The 19139-nt window shown below is 40.9% G+C and overlaps 1 protein-coding gene across 1 annotated transcript in view; it reads left to right on the top strand.

Moving 5' to 3' along the window:
- LOC148020955 (transcription factor-like protein) overlaps positions 1 to 19139 on the top strand; it is a 37349-nt gene extending 18210 nt beyond the window's left edge. The window contains exon 4 of the mRNA XM_087698789.1: positions 18010 to 19139. Coding sequence (XP_087554915.1) covers positions 18010 to 18283 — 274 coding nt within the window. The 3' untranslated portion in view covers positions 18284 to 19139. The remainder of the gene's footprint in view (positions 1 to 18009) is intronic.

Genomic DNA, 19139 nt, shown 5'->3' with positions numbered 1-19139 from the left:
AATCCTCTTGTTTTTTGAAATTCATCTATTCCTTCCAATTTGAGGATTATCTCACGATATTCCTCCAGATATGTCAGCAGGGGTCTTTCCTTTTGTTTGACATAATCCCAATCTTCCCAATTTCTTTCCATTTCATTTTCAGGAAGGAATTCTTTTAAAAAGACGGATTGAAATTGAGCCCAAGTTTCAGGTATTTTATTTGCCTCCTTTAAAGTTCGCCACCATTTATATACTTTGGGTCCCAAAGTTAAACTAGCCTCCAGTGCTTGGAGATGTGGTGGAGTATTTTTAAGTTTATGTAAATCTTCCCATTTTTGGAGGAAATTAAAGATTGTATCTTTATTTCTATCTTTTTCCTCCCCGTGAAACTGAGGGGGTTTCATATCCTTTAGAACTGGATTATCCCTCAACTTGTGGTGGGGTTCCTTAGGATCTCGCATAGTCACATCTAAATCTTTCGATGAAGATGGGACATCCGAGGTTTCTATCTTATTTTTATCTCTTTCTAACAATAAAGTTAATTGAGATTTTATTTCAGTGAGTGTTTGAGTTAAAAATTCCATTTGAACCCCCTGAGCCTGTACACGAGCAGTAAGGTCATCAAATTGTTCTCGTGTAGCAAAAAATTCTTTCCACTGTTCTTCTTGTATCTCTGGTTCATGGGGATCTACCATAGGGTGGTCCCCAGAACTGGGACCTTCCATTACTCTCTCTTTTCCTTTTTCTGCCATTAATACACTGGAATTGGAAAGCAAAGATAAGAAATTTGCATACAAAATAAAGTACTTTCCTGGTTTTAATGGCAGGCAACTGTTGTTGGTTTGTAAATAAACCGGTCACGCAGGAAATGGAGCTTCTTTGCAGAAACGACTAGTATTCAGCCCCCTTCTTAATGATCACGCAGGCCATCAAAGCACCTTTCTTGAACTTGTTCTCTGCTCAGCTTGTACTTGTTATGCAAGTGCAGTCGGGGCTGGCGAGAGGAATACCAGACAAATAAAGATAGCGTGCAATCGGCTGGTCACAGAGGGACCAGAGAATAGGGTCAGTCTCACGCAACTGGAGGGCCAGCCTGCGGAAAAGGGAACAAGGTGGTCTGTTGATGTGCTTTAAGACGGGCTCGAGCCAGGATTCGGTGCGTGATTCAGAATATGACGTTAGACATAGAAGATAGCTTCCCCGCCAAATGATAAGTGACGTGGTGAAATTAAACGTCACGTCAAATTTTATATGACGTGTCACCAGGCGCCGGAAACGAACAGCTTCACGAGACCCGTCGGCTCAGTTTTCTCGTCAAACAGCCTCACGGATCCACAAAACGAGACCCGTCGGCTGTGATACCAATCGGCTCTGATACCAATGTCAGACGGCTCTCCAGCAGACCATAAAGCTAGAGAGAAAGCAGTAAAATAGATGAGTATGAGAGATCCCTTCACCTCCCAGCCTTGCCTAGTTTATTGCTGGCCAGACCCATCGTGATCCGATTGCCAGCCGTCAAACCTTAGTGAGTCCTACTATTCTTGGACTCTCTTTGGTTCTAGGCTCCCCTAAACCCCGTTCGGGCGCCCAAGACCCCGGATGGTCATCCTCGTGCATGTTTCCCTTGATTTATCTTAATGTCACATTAATGTCACATACATGTTTACCAAAAACACAATCATCACAAAAGTCAAGCTTTGCGCTATTCTTATCAACTCTTCTAAGTGAAGAGAGTACTTGCAAACCCTTTTGGCTCATATGTCCAAGGCGCTTGTGCCATATGATTGTACTTTAGCAATTGCAACAAACTTTCCGGGAAGTGCCTTGCAGTAGAGATAATACAGAGTTCCTTTTTTACCACCTCTAGTGACTAGCATAGATCATTTCTGTATTTTCCACATACCACCACCAAAAGTAGTGAAGTAATCTTTGTTGTCTAGCTACCAACAGAAAGGAAGCTTTTCTTGATGCCAAGAACATACCTAACATCATGAAGAATCAATTCTTGACCATTTTGTAGAGCTAGGTGTATGGTGCCCATTCCTTCAATATCACATGCATGATTGTTGCCAAGGTAGATTTTTCCAAGATTACCTTTTGCATAAGTAGAAAAACACTCCAAAGATGGAGTTACATGAAAAGAAGCACCGCTGTCAACAATCCACGATTATGACAAACTCTCATGAGCTGACAACAAAGCATCTATCACATCTGTTTTAGTGATATACATGTCCTCCACTGTCATAGCAAGCAGATCTGAAAATGCAACCAACAAATTAGCATTTTTATCATCTTCTATTTCCTCAATAACAACACTAGATACCACATTTGCTTTTTCTCTCTCTTTAGGGGTAGACCTGCCATCCTTGTCATTCTTTTTGCCTTTTGCATTGGCATGCTTCTTGCGTTCTTGCTCCTTTTTAAAGTACCTACAATCGGGCTTTTTATGCCCTTTGCGACCACATTAATAACAAGCTACGTCTTGCTGTTTTTCCTTGCTCTTGCTGCGATTTTTGTTTTTATTTGCAACATTAAATCTTTTTCAGTTTTTCCTCTTACATTGTAGGCTGATCCATTGATTTCTCCACTTGCCTTGCATCTAATCTCTTCATTCAGAATAGAACCACACACACTATCAAAGGCCAAGTTGGGTTTATTGCTCAATGACACAACCAATGCTTCCCATGAATCGGGCAAGGTCATGAGCAAGAAGATAGCCCTTGATTTAGAATCAAAAGCTGGCAAACTTGCATCCTATAACTGACTCAAAATACCAGTGAAAGCATTCAAATGCTATGAGGCAGGTTTGGACTCATCAAGCTTCAAGTTGACCAACTTCCATATGAGATGTACCTGATTGACAGGAGTTGTATTCTCATAAGTAGCCTTGAGTTTCTCCCAAACTACATAGGCAGTATTAAGCCCCTTTATACCAACCAAAATATTATCTATGACGGCCATTTTAATGTAAGTAATGGCCTTTTTATTCATTTTAGCCTAATCCTCATCTGACAAAGCACAACATGCTTATGTTCTTCTAAAGCATCATTACAATCCTTTAGAAAGAGTATACCCTACATATGATCTTTCCAAAGATCAAAACCGTTGCTGTCGAATTTACGAATCTCAAAGAGATTCTTTGTGTCAAATGTAGATGCATTGCCAACCATCTTCAACAATACACAACTGCAATAAAGGGCTGAATTCGTTCAGCCACTAGCAAGGTTGCTGAATTGTAGCAGCAAGTACACACTCTTGTACTTCCAACATGTCCAAGAAGCAGATGTTCAGCTGCAAATTTCAGTCTCAAGTATTGATTACAACATATGCAGGAATCAAATTTGATACATTTGCATTAAGGATAGCTCCCACTTCAGTAATACATCACCAAAATTCCCAAATGCAATGACCCAAATGCTGTATTTACCACTGTTTCACTGCATAATGAGTATTCAGCAATACATGTACTAAGAGAAGCTGCCCTTTTTCAACATTTGAAGCATCCAAAACTCAAAAGACTCCCACTCATTAGTGAATCTGCTGCAAATTTCACTGTCCAATCTCAAAACGACTTAAAATACATCACCAATGTGAAAAATCTCAAAACTTTTGCAGTGAATTTGCTCAAATTGCATAAATACATCTTCCCGAGCATCAAGTATAGGTAAATGTTGCAGAAATTTCACGAATTCTGCAAAAGCCCCAATTTTTAGGGTCCAAGAGTGCACAATTTCCAAGAAATTGGCTCAATCAAGCAAAAATTTCACTTGCATTTGAGAATCCCCAAATTTTTTGAGGCATGTGCACTCAATGTTTGGAATTTATGGTTCATAAGTCACTGAAATATATGTCAGGCACCAAAATTGGAAAAAGCCCCAAATTTTAAGGGGAAAATTTGCACAGATTTCACCTATGTGCTTGCTCACTTGAACACTCGGAAGAGGGGGGAATAAATCAAACTATTTTTTCTTTTGGATTTTAATAATAAAAAAAATGGAGGGTTGACTTGCCTGTCATTCGTGTGGCTGCGTGACGTTCGTCGTCCGTGCAGCCCAACACCGTGTCCTCGTCATGTGTGAAATTTTGATGCACGTCTCCAGTCCTGTCGCGCAGTAGTCCAAGCAGTCCGTCGTGACTGCACGCCTCTAGTCAATGCACTAGTTGTGTAGCAGTTGCCCGTCGCAACCAATGAGTCGCCTGGGCCGTTATGCCTGTACGCGACTAGTCAGTCGCGTGGCTCCTATTAGCTGCACTGTTCGACCGTTAAGGCTTGTTACCTGCTCGCCTACTTCTCAATGGTCTGACAGATTGTTACGTCTGTTGGTTCCAATGGTGACAATTGCACTATCAGTAGTGGCTTCCAGTCACGATTGCCTGCTTGCATGAGCCATTGGCTCTGATACCAATTTGCAGAGTTGAAGCGAAAGCAGATAGAGAAAGAGAGCTGAGAGCAGGCACATTAATCAAGGAGTTCAATGACTCAAAATTGAACAATATTTGACAGTGATAGAGTGAGAGTGAGTCGATGTCAGAAGTGGTGCAGTAGTGGAAGCATAAACATGTGCTGAAATAAATACAACAGCGGATGTCAGCCCACAAAGAACAACATGAATCAATCTAAGAGGTGCCTCAGCACGATGTGAGGTCTGTTGAGGGAATGAGGTACGGTGTTGCTTCCTGAGGTTACATGCTTTATAGACATCTCGAGCTAGCTTCAAGCGTGGAAGGCCCTCAACTAGCTCACGGCGTGACAACTCATAAAGAGAGTCATAACCAAGATGTCTCATGCGAAAATGCCAAAAGTGCTCATTGTTTGTAGGCTCCCGATATGTGGCTAAGGCGTGGAAGCTATGGAACACAGAGCCCGCAGTTGTCGGCTTTGTGAGAAAATCTGTCATGTGGTATAGGCCATTAGGCTATGCCTCACCGCGAGCAATCACTAAACTAGTCTGAGAGTTAAGGACCTCGATTGTGGTTGCTGTAAAGAAGATTGCTCGCCTTAAAGTAAAGTTGTTGAACAGATAACAAGTTCATCCCAAGCTGAGAGACATGATATATATTGTCTAGCGAAGCTAGATCCGGTCCCTTGTCAGCGTCAAAATTGACGCAACCTCGAGCCTGAATCTTGACCGAGGAGTTGTTTCCTACGCGGATCTGTCTGGCTGCAGGGGCTCGGGAACGGAAAATGTCCACTATAGGAGTCGTATGGTGTGTAGCTCCAGTGTTCACAATCCAAATAGGAGTTGAAGTGCTTGGTTGTGATGAGTGGGCCTCTGCGGTAACCTCGTCAGGAGGCAACTCACAGATGTGGACGAGGCTCGCATCGGATGTTTCTATGGCGACGATGTGGGTCTTTGTAGACCAGTCAGACAAGCCCGTTGGAGTTGAGAACGTTGTCGATTGAGATGGCTGAGCGATGGCAGTATGAGTTTGACCTTTAAACTGCTCCTTGCCATCACCCTGCTTCCCTTCCTGGGGGTTGTCCAACTCAAGGGCAGGGGTCTATGGCTTAGATTTTGGTGCTGTGCCTCTTGCCTTTGATCGACACTCGTTGTCAAAATGGCCAGCCTTTTAACAATGTTGACAATACCTATTCTTTTTAGGTACATTCTACCACCCAGGTTTGAGAGATTGGGATGTTCCTTGTGATTCCCTGAATTGATTTTGCTTTTGATTTTGATTTTAAGTGGAGGTTTGGTTTTGTTTTCCCTTTCCTTGTTGCCCTTTTTGAGAATGAGCAACAAGAGCCCTCTCTTAAGAGGAATTCATATGAAACTGATCGAACAACCATGCGTAACGCAACAGTTGATACTCAAATTCATAGAATGTAGGCATGGTAGGCTTTGAAACTATATTTTCCACAGAATTGAAATATTTCTTAGGGAGTTTATTAGGAACAATGTGACCTGATCGTCAGAGGACTTGGGAGTCCCTGTAGTAGAGAATTCAGCGAGAAGACGCCGATACTCAGTCAACTTGACTTTCAAGTCATCCCGGTCAGTGATTTTGAAAAGATGGAGCTTATGGTCAAGATTGATACGACGGGTTCTATCCCAAGCCGCATAGTGGTCAATCAAGTGTGCCATCGCTCAGACGCTAAGTTAAAATGTTGAAGCTAAGAATGAAACTCAAGCAATAAGCCCTACATCAGCTTGACAATAGCGGAGGCATTCCTAGCCTTCCATGAGCGGACAACCTCGTATGGGAGAAGTGTGGGATCGGGTTGGGGTTCCAACCCTTGCACAAGATCCATAGGTTCTTGGAGTCAAGGACATGTCTCTTTAAGTTCAACCAAGTGGTAAAGTTTGATCCGTTAAAACGAGTCTTGCCATTAAATGCATGCTTGGCAGAAGATGAGCTAGAATCATGAGGTGTCGGGTAGGTGGAGTAAAATAGATGTGTGGGATAAGATGGTGGGGGTTAAGATGGTGGAGGTGGATATGTCTGATAGGTAGAAGGAGGAGGTAGAGATGGTTAGACAAAAGTAGACTATGAGTGTCTAATGAGTGTCAGTTGAGGTGGAGGTACTGGAACATGAATGTTTTCATAAGGTGCCGATGTAGATGGAGGCACTAGGACACGGAAGCCCTATTCAAAGTGAGGCTAGGGCACAACAGTATGACTAGAAGGTCCACTAGGTAAACCCATGGAGGCAAACTGTGGAGTCAACTGATCTACACTTGAGAGAGACTAGGGGGGATACCCAAGCTGCAATGATTCCGAAAATGTGTGTGAAGTAGGTGGAATACCACCTGGCTGAGAGAAGGACGAGGTTCTAAAGGATGCGTCTATGTTTTCATAACTCCTTGGTGTGATGTGCGATGCGACATGAGGTATTTGAAATGAAAATGTAAATGGTGTGAATGGAATTGGAGAAGCAGTGGAAGAATGTGGTGGGATGGGTGGGTTTTGAAAATGTGGTATGTGAGGTGTAGATGCATTTTGTTCATTTTTATCATTTAATGATTGGAAATGAAAATGTGAAGATGATGATACATGATGCAATGAAGAAAAATGAACACCAAATTCATTCTGATTTTCTGAAGTAGACAGAAAAGAAGGAAGGTTAGAAGAAGAAGTCCTTGGCTTTTTCTTATAATCCCCACGATGTGTGTTAACATACAAGAATTGGTCCTCAACAGGACCTTTTCGGTAGTCAAGAGACTGGACTCTTTCTTCCACATGATCTCTACTAGAATATTGCAAAGAAAAAAAGGTAAAAGAAGAAGGAACAAAAGACGAATCTTAAGTACCTTTCACCAGAGTGGACGAAAGAGGACGAATGAAAGGAACATACTCCGGGTCTTGTTGTCCAAGAGGGGGGCCCATCCCCGATGGAGGTCTTGATGGCCTTGTAACATCATTAGATTTATGCACAACATGTGAAGAGAGAAATTCATATATACCTTCATTTAGAAGTTTTTCTTAAAGGGCAATCCTTCGATCGAGCTCCTCAATCTTCTTTTGTCTATAAGCTATGATTAATTTGTATTTTTCAGAGGCCAGCTTGTCTAGCTTTTCTTCCATGTAATCAGAAGTGTCTTCCACCATATCAGAACTTTGTGGAGTAAGCTGATCGGCCCATCTCGCTCGGTTCTTGGCATAGGTGGTTTTGGAGACTGAATCGGTGTTGTTGTGTTCGAAGTCATTTGAATCTACTGTTGTTCTTGCTTCTTGTGTAGAGTTTTCAGATCAAAGGCCTAGGTTTCTCAAAGAGTATCAGACTCTGATACCATGTAAATAAATACTCTAACACAGAAACATAAACAGAAATCGTATAAGAAAGGATTGACTGATAAAGGAACACAGTTAGGGTTAGGGTAACTCAGAGATAATGAACACAGTGAACGAATGAAGTGATGTGACTACTAAATATACGATGCTCATGCAGCAAACACACTATGCAGTGAATGAATACTGTACCTCGAAGTCCTGTATCTCAAGGATCAGGGAAGGTGTAATGAGCTGGAGAGAGTATCCTACTCTGAATAGATCTCAAATTGCAGCAAGGCAGCCTTCGGATGTTGAATACCAGCGAACGCATCAGTGAGAAGTTGGATTTGATGTAGACAGCAGCGAGGAGAGATAAATACTAAAAATGCAGGCAGCAGGTGAGGGAAATACTAAAAATGCAGGCAGGACAGCTTGTAAGAGAGAGAAAATCTAAAAACGCAGACTGTAAGTGAGAGAAAGACTAAAAACGTAGGCATGACAACTTGCAAGAGAGAAAAAGACTAAAAACGCAGATTGCAGGAGTGTGATGATACGGCAGGTTGTACGGTAGCAGGTCTGCACAGGAATAGCAGTCGCCTGATTGGAATCGGCTCCAAACTGCGTGAAGAGGGCTGGAAATCAGCCGCCAACTGATGGAGACAGCAATGGACAGCTTCGGCTGAGATGTCCTCCGCGAACGATATGTGGGCAACAAGCTGAAATACCTGAAATCTGCAAAAACGAGATTGAGGGCTGAATGGAGGGTAGTATACATATTTATAGAAAGTTTGGGCCATCCCAAGTGGGTTTGTGCTTATGGGACACAAAAACTCTCTAGGATCATGTTTCTTTTAAATAAACAAGGTTTCTTCATTAATTAAGCATGTTTTGGGGCTGTTTAAGTAAAGCTAATGCATTTTTAGCTCAACAATTTGGCAAAGACTTGAGGAGTTATATGCTCAAGTCCTTGCCAACTCTTAGGCAAAGTGCAGTAAGCAAGGTTTATTGGTTGAAGAAATAGATGGACCTTTGTATGAAGGAAGGTACAACCATGTCTGTATATTTGAATGAGTTTAACTCTATTTTCAGCTAGTTGGTTGCTTTGAAGTTCAACATTGATGAAGAGTTCAAGGCAACATTTTTGCTATGCACTTTGCTTGAGAGTTGGAACACTTTTAGGACAGCAATGAGTAACTCCAATGCCATGCTATTATATTCAGATGTGGAGAGCTCTTTCTTATGGAAGAGCTAAATAGGCAAAATAATTCAGCAAGCAAGTCTTCCAATGCATTGCATACTGAAGGCGGATCCCAGCAGAAGGGCAAGTCTAAAAACAAAGCACGCAGCAAGTCTTGTGGAAAAGATATAGAATGCCATCATTGTGGCAAGAAAGGACACTTTAAGCGGGATTGCTTTAAGTGGAACAAAGAGAAGGGCAAGGGCAAAAGCATTGATGATAGCAAAGATGAGAAGAAAGGAAAGCCAACATGCAAAGAAGAGTAGTGTGAGGATAAAAAAAGTCAATGTAGTAAGTCACGAGAGTGAAAGTGGTAGTGATATACTCTTTGCTTCTTCTTCTAGAGCACAATCATTGATTGTAGATTTTGACGATGACATACACACTTGGATTCTTCATTTAGGTGCTTCATTCCATGTGACACCACATCGTGAGTTGCTTTCTGACTATAGTGGTGGTAGACATGATGTTGTTCACTTGGGAGACAACTATGCATGTGACATTGCAAGGATTGGCAATGTGTAGTTGGCATTTCAGCACGGTTGAATGTTCACCTTGTATAATGTAAAGCATGTACCCCAGCTCAAGAAGAGCTTGATAAGCACAAGGCAGCTGAATGGTAAAGGCTATCACATCATTTTTGAGAATGGCAAATGGAAGATACATAAGAGATCTAGGATTGTTGCTAAATGCTCTAAGAGTGACACTCTATATCCATTACATGTATCTAGTGTGTGTGACCATGTTATCGCTATAATCAAGCAACCAAGTGTCTTTGTGACATGGAAGATATATAAGGGATCTAGGATTGTTGCTAAAGGCTCTAAGAGTGATGCTCTGTATCCATTACATGTATCTAGTATGTGTGACCATGTTCTTGCTATAATTGAGCAACCAAGTGTGCCTTTCTGGCATGGCCGATTGGGATACATGAGTTAAATTGGAATGAAAGTGCTTTCTCGTTTGGGTTATTTGCCATGTTTGAGATACGCTGATTTTGACCATTGCAATCATTGTATATTTTGTAAGCATGCTCAAATGTCACATAAAAAGTCTCTTTCGCTTAAGTCTTCACCCTTAGAGTTGGTACATTCAAATGTATGTGAGGTGCCGGGGTTGTCTTTAGGGAAAAATAAATATTTCATAATGTTTGTTGATGATGCCACATGCAAAGTATGGGTTTATTCAATCCATCGTAAAGATGAGGCATTAGATAAGTTTAAAAGATTCTTGGCACTTGCTGAAAATATGACCAATAAGACATTAAAGTGTCTTCGCTTTGACAATGGTGGGGAATATGTGTCAAAAGCCTTCCATGCCTTTTGTGATAGCAAAGGGATAAAGAGAGAGCTCACTGCCCCTCATAATCCGCCCCAAAACGGTATTGTAGAGCATATGAATATGACTATTTAGTAGAAGGTTTATACCATGCTGTCTCATATTGCATTTACCCCATGGATTTTGGGTAGAGGTTGTTATGACAGCTGTACACTTGATAAATCGGTCACCGAACAGGTCTTTAGGGAGGAGAGTGTTGAGAAATATGCAATCACACTCCAATGATAGCCTCTTAGCCTCTTTATATGGAGCAGTAAGGCAAGGAATATGCAATAGTCTAGAAGAGCTGCCTTGTATCTCATAAGCACAGTGAGGAAAAAGTGGTATCATCTTGCAACTATAAAAGAGTGTACTTGAGAATCATTTGAATGAAATGCTATTGTACTTTGTACTTTCAATCTATGTCTTTGTCTACTTAAGATTGTGTTTATTAGTTCAAGCTAATCTATCTTGGAACCTAATTCACTTGAGTAATAATCTCAATCATCATGCTTCTAGTCTATGAGTTTCAACCACCATAGCTAAATCATTGCTCAAGATCCGTGTTTCTCAATATGGTATCAGAGCCATAGTGAGCTTGGTTTAGCTTCGTATATTGCTTCTCCAACTCTCCACAATCCCTAGTTAGCTAAGCTACACAAGATGACTTCATCTTTCACTCCATTTTCACTCTCCCTCTCTTGATTGCCATAGCCAGCGAGTACCCTGCTCTGTTGGAGCTCCTGGATCTCTCCATAAAAGCAATATCTTTACAGGTGTTCTTCTAGAGATCTTTCCCTACATTTAGGGCACTGCCTCTCATCACCTCAAACCACGACATCAAGCGCTTCCTGCCTCGGCATTGCTTGTTTTCTCCTTCATTGTTCAGATTTACGTATTTACTGATCATACGCTCTGTGTGAACAGTACCGGTCGTGATCAATCTTGCGACCATAGGGCTTTTAAAGCCTACTACATAAGCTCTTTTCTTGCCAAGCATCTTACCGAATGATCCATCCTACATGCTACTACAATAAAAAAACCAGGCCCTATCAGAAATCCTAAAGAAAAAGCTATAGCCATTGACCTTCAAGCTCACTTATTACTTCATTTTCTCACTTCTCTTAGCTCAACCAAGTCACTGCCACTTTGATCTAGTGCTCCATTTAGTTCCGAGCAAATCAAATCAGCAAGAAGAGAAAGATTCAACATCAAGCTTAACAAGCATAGTATCTTTTGATACTCATTTAGTGCTTTTTGACATTAGTACTTCTTGTGTCTCTTGACACATCCAATTTCAACTCACTTGCTGATTATTTGCTGCTGCTTAAACATCCAGTATGGGCAAAGATTCACCGTCATGCCACTTTAAAAAAACGAGCTTTCACACATGGCAGACAAGGATAAAGGTAATCCTCATGAAGAAAAGTCTATGGTTCATAACTAGTGGACATGAGAAGAGACCTAGAGGTGCTGCTCTTGTAGCAGTTTGGCAAAAGAGTGATGACAAAGTTCGAGCAATCATTAAGCTTGAGCTTGATGATAGTTATATCCACCATGTAGACACATGTGATACATCTCATGTCACTTAGGAACAGTTGGACACTGTTTGGTGCCCAATCTAAATCTTCAAAATATGGATTGTTAATTGAGTTTTTCAGTTGGATATGAAGGCTAATACATCCCTTGCAACTCACCTTAATTATATGGAAAGTCTGCTAACTCAACTTGGAGGTATTAACTTAAAAATGGATGAAGGTGTATGCATTGGAGTCTTGCTTAAGAGTCTTCCTCGAGAATTTGGTAATGTCTCCACCATACTAATTAATATGCCAAATCCAAAGTTGGTAGATATCAAAGCATCACTCCTTGAAAAAGAGAAGAAACTCAAAGGTTAAGAAGAAGCAATCACTTGAAAGGAAGAATAACTGCTCTATGTCAACAACAAGTACAAAGGGAAGAAAGATATTATTTGTGACTTCTGCAAAAGAACTGGGCACATTGATAAATTTTATCATGCCAGGAAAAGATCACAAAAGGTCTACCTTGCAATTGTTAAAGAAGAAAAATACAATGAAGAAGAAGACACTCTAGCAGAAGGACAAGCCTCATCAGTCCTATTCCCACACTTCATACTGAATTTTTTAAGCCTTGTATGTACTTGCATTAATGCTCCAATCATAGGCCCTGTAACCCTCATGTAACCTATGCACTACAACCTTTGCACACTTAGTGAGGCCTTGTGATGGCCTCTTAACTTTATAAGGTTGGTTTTTCCATGTCTACACTTAGCAAGGTTCTACTCATGACAGTCTCTATATACTTTGTGTTTTTATGGTTGTGATTGAGGAGGGGTGTTGAAAAATATCTAATCTTACTCCTATGATAGCCTCTTTGTCTAGAGTAGTAAGGCAAGGAACGCGCAACAGTCTAGAAGAGTTGCCTTGTATCCCATAGGCAGAGTGAGGAAAAAGTGGTACCATCTTGCAACTATAAAAGAGTGTACTTGACAATCATTTGAATGCAATGCTATGTACTTTGTACTTTCAGTCTGTGTCTTTGTCTACTCTTCACTTGAATAATAATCTTAGTCATCATGCTTCCAGTCTATGAGTTTCAACCACCATAGCTAAACCATTGCTCAAGATCCTTATTTCTCAATAGAGAGTCCCTCAAGAAGTTTGGTTGGGCAAGCCACCTTCGTATGCACACTTGATAGTGCTTGGTTGCGAGGCATTTGTGCACATATGCAAGGAACATCGTAGCAAATTGGAGCCAAAGTCTTGTAAATGTGCTTTCCTAGGATATGATGATGAGGGTGAAATGGAGTATATATTATAGGATCTCGAGAAAAGGAAAATGTACGCAGCAATGACATTATCTTTTGGGAAGATTGCATGCATAAACAGCCCAAAAAGATTGAGAAAGTCAGAAGGGTTGTGTTCTAAGAAGAGATACTTGTAGGACAGTAGAGTGCTTGCTGTATAGCAGCAAATACCCGTTGGAAATGACTCTATAAATGCAGGGAATGATGCTGAAATTGATCAGCAAGAGGTTGCCCATGATATACCATAGTTTCGGCAATAAGATGTGCCATTAGAACAGCTAGAACAAGCAGGACAGCATGCTAAACCATTTGAACAAGCTATTAATGAAGACTTGCAAGTCGAACAACTAGCAAACACTGATCATTGGGTTTGTAGATTGACCAGAAATACAAAACAGCTGGATAGGTTTGTTCCTGGTGCAAATTATGTTGTTGATCATGTCACGTTGATAGATTGTGGCGAACCATTATGCTTCAAGGAAGCAATGGACTAAGGGTACAACAAAAATGGCATAAAGCTATGTTGTTAGAGATGGAATCTCTAAAAAAGAATGGCACTTAGGATTTGGTGCATTTGCCCAAGGGGCTGAAAGACCTACCATGCAAATGAGTTTACAAGATGAAGGTTACTTCTGGTTCTTTGCCAAAGTATAAAACATGACTTGTTGCAAAGGGATACAAGTAGGAGTATGGGATTGATTTTGATGAGATATTCTCTCCTGTAGTCAAGATGACTACTTTGCGGACCATATTGGGCTTGGTTGCATGTGAAGATATTGGAACTCATACAGATGGATGTAAAGACTGCTTTCTTACATAGTGACCTGCATGAGGACATATATATGCAATAACCAGAAGGTCTTGTGGCAAAGGAGAAGGAAAAGATGGTATGCAAACTCAACAAAAGCTTGTATGGGGTGAAATGGGCATCGCGTGAATGGTATCATAAGTTTGATATATTCATGCAATCTCAAGGATTCAAAAGGAGTCAAGTGGATCACTGCCTATATACCAAGAAGACAGTAGATGACAACCTTATTATGTTGGTTTTGTATGTGGATGACATGTTGATTGCTGGTAGGGATGTTCATGCTTCGGACACATTGAAGCAGAACCTACACAACAGTTTTGGCATGAAGAATCTTGGTGAGGCAAATCACATTCTTGGCATGCGTATAATAAGGAATGGATTGAAAGGTCCTCTTTATTTGTCATAATAGGAGTATGTATCCAAGATTTTACAGCATTTTAATATAGAGGGAGTGAAAGCAATTAGCGTATCGTTGCTTCCATGTGTGAAACTTAGTGCAAAGGAAAACCCTACATTTGATGATGAAAAGGTTGAAATGGCCAAGATTCTGTATGTTTCAGCTGTGGTTAGCTTCATGTATGCTATGGTTGCTACAGTGGGAGTGGTTAGTAAATACATGGCACATCTTGGCAAAAAGCATTGAGAAGCAGTGAAAGGCATCATGAGATGTCTTAAGGGCACACAGAATTTGTGCATGTGCTTTGGAAAGTAGAAGGCATCTATCGTTGGCTTTATGGATGTTGACTATGCTGGTCATATTGATTGCAGAAAGTCTTCTTCAGGGTATGTATTCACCTTCACAAGGGGAGCAATTTTCTAGATCTCCGACTACAGAAGTGTGTTGTATTGTCTACTACGAAGGTAGAGCATGTGGCTGCCACTGAGGCATGCAAGGAGGCTTTATGGCTTTCATATTTGATGGGAGAGCTTGGCATTACCAAGATCCCTATCCTCCATTGTGATAGTTAAGAGTACTATCATGCTAGCATGGAACCCCATCTTTCATGCAAAGATAAACATATATAAGTAAAGTATCACTTTATTAGGGATGTAGTTGACAACAAAAGCATTGAGCTTGTCAAGGTATATATAGATGATAACCCTAGAGATCTTCTCACGAAGGGTCTTCCAACAGAGCGGTTTGCTCATTGCTGACATATGATGGGAGTTGGATAGTATATGTATTTTAGCTTTGTACATACTTAAGGTTTAGTTGATTCTTTTCCTCAACCTTAAGGCATGCTGCCTTTAGGTGGGAGGTTGTTGGGAATAAAGGGCACCGTTCTTTTTATATGTGCATGGGTGTGAATGCACACTTATAATTTGTACTTTATATATCAATCTCAAAAACATGAAAGAGGTACACTCTATTGTACCTACACATCTTGCACCTCTCTCACTTTGTGCTACTCTATTGCTGCTCACGTTTTTCTCTCTATTTGCCATCACCATCGCTGACCATTGCATCTCTCTTGTGTATTGCTCACTTCAGGTTTTGATTTGAATGGCTCAAAAGGGTTAGAGAACTTGACATTGGATTTGTCTATGAAGAAGATATATTGCCAATTGTCCCAAATGCGGTATGTTCTCTGTGATTGGAGAGGTAGCAAATTCCACCAACTGATTTGGATGTATTAGAAGGAAGGTTCTCAAGTGTTGTAGAGCAGTAGTTGTGGCCATACTTGATGTGTAAGTATTCTTTGAACTCCTCGTCTAGTAGGAAACATGTATGTGGCCAAGAAGAAGAAGGTGAAGGTGGAGTGTTGTCTTCCTCATTGAGTCCATAATACCTCCTCACGGCCTCCAATGATGGAGTAGCCTAATAAGACCTAGTAGGATGCCGAGGAGTAGTCTGAGACATTGTAAATTTGTTATGTGTCATTTGGTAATATTTGATTTTTGGGGCTGTTTAGAAGAGCTAATCAATTTGTCATGCATTTTTAGCTCAACACCCCCCTCTTATCCCTTACCTTATTCAAGAATGCGTTTAGTGATAAGACTCATTACCCCGGGTCAAATTACTTGACATGGTCTAATGTGTCACGGCCAACATGGCATGTGTTGGATTCATAGGAGTTATGGGACCTCATTCAAGTATAGGAACCTTAGCTTGATCCATGATGATCTTCATATGAGGTGGTTTGCTCTTGGAAAAAACACCAAGGCCACAGCATAGTTGAGTTAATGGCAAATGCAGGGTGTCTCATGCTTGAATTCCACTCAATTACAACAAGATGTTGCATTTGAGTGTTGGCCACACTCAACAGGGCAGGTCCCTATGCTTCTTGTCCATCAATGTTGATCATGAGCTTTGGGATTTCAAAATCATTGAGAGAGATGACTTGTCCTAAAATATTTGTAGCTGTCATAGAGTTCTATATTATTGTAATTTCTTGTTGGAGATTACTACGTGCACATTGATACACACAAACACACGTGTGTGCGCATTGTGCATGCCCTCTCCTACAGTTGTGTGGTAAACAATTTTGCTTGTTTGATTGCTTTCTTTTCGGCTATCTGATTGTGCACATCTCTTTGCCTAGCATGGAAAGATGGAGATGTTTCAGGCACTATTTGCAGCTCTCTTCGGCTGACCCACTTCTGTGGTATGCATACCTCTCTGCTAGATGCCACATTTACCACTGGATTTGATACTTCTTGATTGTCCTTTTCTTGATTACAATCCTTCTGTAAATTAATGATCAAAGATTAGAGGTTTCAGGTGGTGAAAAGTAGATTGCACAATTGCTAGAGCGGCATGTGTCAGTTGTTTTCCTGAAACAACTTTCCACTTGTTGTTGGGATGCCTTGTTCTACTTCATTTTTTACAAAAAATTTATGGTTCTTTTAGTTGATTCACTTTTGGGCAATGGCTTTGGAGCTTCAATTTGCTGGGTTAAGGGGCGTCGTTCTTGTGTCTTCAATTTTTCTTATTAGCTAATGAAGCTGCAAGCAGTGGTGATAGAAGTGTCTTCATGGATACCTTAGAGGATTTGGAAAGGTCATGCTACATTGTCCCAAAGCGGCCTGTTGTGTTATGAGTGAATAGGAGTTTTCCAAAGATGTTGAAATGCTTCTGAAGTTAGTGAAATGGGAAATACTCAGGATGAAGCAGTGTGAAGATTTGAAGCTATTTTGTCTTGAAGATTGGGTGGTACAAGACAGGGAAGGAAGAAAGTATGCTTTGGAAAGAGCAATTGTGCATTGTGAATATGCTTTATTGCATAGAATGGCTCTAGTGGAGGAGGAGAGCTTTCTAGATAGTTTTGTTTTTTTGGAATATGGTTGCATGGCTATGGAAAAAGGTGAGTAGGGCAGGAGATGGCAATGGGGGAGAGAAATCATTGAGTCATGATCTCCTTGGCAAACGAAGATTTACCATCCCTTGAATCATGAAAAAATGGTCCTTCATCATCATCTCACAGAGGAAGCAGTAATACTTGGGTGACAATGAGCCTGCAGTCAGGAAGAAAGCCAGTTGTCTCAACTTTGGGGGCCGTCTCTCTTGGAATGGTGGTGTTGCAGGTTTGCTGCTATTATTTGGGCTCCTCAGGTCGACTGCAACCTCACAACTTGCACAAGATAGCACTCATGCTACTGAACTAGGTGCGAGTAGTGAGAAAGGTGACAGGCTCGCTGAATTGTGGGGAAACAATCCTTTACTACAATGTGGAGTTGCCTACTTTTGAGACGAGAGTGTGCCGACCGTGTGGAGTTTTGAGATCGATGTATGTAGTCCACCATGGAGACGGGCAATCGTTGTCATCTTTGACCATTTCTAGGGGGAAGTCTGATGCTTTCTCTTTGTGTTGCTTATTATGGCTTCATGCCTCATGTTTGGCACGTGCAGATATTGGGTCTTCTGCATTCTTGCTTGTAAAACATTTCTTTATCTGTATTAGTGAATCTCTTTGGTTTGTACAAATGCAATATCCACTTGTAAAGTTCTTTGGTTTGCCCTGCATTGAGGGGCTTTCTGTAAATCATAATTTATAACATAATCTGGTTTTACAAGCATGTGTATGTGTGTGTGGACTCTGTATTTCCACTCAAAGTAGGACAGTGGCTTTTACTTCCAAAAGAAGTGTACTTTTTGTAGCACTTATTTTGCAATCATAAGTGCAGGTACCGCCATTTGCATTTCTCTGAGTTCTCCGACTCTGCACCAGCTATTCCACCCGAGGAACTCCAACAAATGATGTTCAATGGAGATGGAGAGAATGTAAACAGGCCGAATAATCTTGTTGAAGATGAAAATGGTCAAGGACGTGCTGTTGCTTTAGAAGGTCGCAATGCACTTCTTGTATTTTTGCAGTCATTGTTACCATGGACAGACTATGGTCTAGAGCAACAGTTGGTTGCTGCAGCTGAAGGCTCAGATACTGATGAAGAACAATAATTGGTATACAATATTGAAGCAGCAGCGCAATGAAGGTTTTATTGGCTTGGGAATCTCTTGGGTAATTGTGTCAACTGTGAAGAAAAAATAAACGAGTGATCTACATTCTTCTTTTGAATAGCTGTGGGAGACTTGTGCTTGTATTTGCATTTGTTAATGGTGCATGCTCACTCCCATTTGTTCTCATTTCCTAGCCTCTCTGAATATCACCATTCTTTCTTATCTCAATGGTGCATCTTGCAGCACCAATATAATCATGTTACGCTATATTTCATGTTGAACTGCTGCTTGCAGATAGTCATGTTAGGATGGACTTATCTTGCATAGTGCAGCTGCATTACAAGTACTATCCGACTCACTTCTATGGGGGGAATAATTCAGACTTATGCAACATCCTGCAGTAAATGTATGTCGGTGCTGTCACGCAAGATCGATTTCGGTATATTTCTTATGATCCAATGGCTAGCTGAGTATACTTCTTCGTAGTGTGGATACTTAGTTGCCTTGATGTTCTACAACCAATGAGCAGCCCACCTGCTCTTGTTATGATTTTGGGTTATTTTACATAATCCACACTTCTTTTGATAGGTCAGCCTATAGGTCATTGGTAAAATAATTTGAAGTGGATACCCTAACACCACAAAAAGCATCATCAGTAACTCTAGTGCTTGGCACAAGGGGAATGCTTGACTTTAAGAAGTGGCAATCTGATCTTTACAACTTCACTTGTTTGCAATCTACACTTCTCTTGGGAATTCCATGCATTGAGGATTAAGTGGCAATGTATAATTGTTGCAACTCATTTTGCCATGTCATTGTTGTCAAACAGCCACAATTATGTGACATCTTGCTTGAT

This window comes from Lygodium microphyllum, chromosome 18 (assembly GCF_053477565.2).
Source record: "Lygodium microphyllum isolate KBCC chromosome 18, Lygodium_microphyllum_v1.1.10, whole genome shotgun sequence".
Classification (NCBI taxonomy): domain Eukaryota; kingdom Viridiplantae; phylum Streptophyta; class Polypodiopsida; order Schizaeales; family Lygodiaceae; genus Lygodium; species Lygodium microphyllum.
The sequence above is the reverse complement of the archived record's forward strand: the minus strand, read 5'-3'. Positions and strand labels throughout refer to the sequence as shown.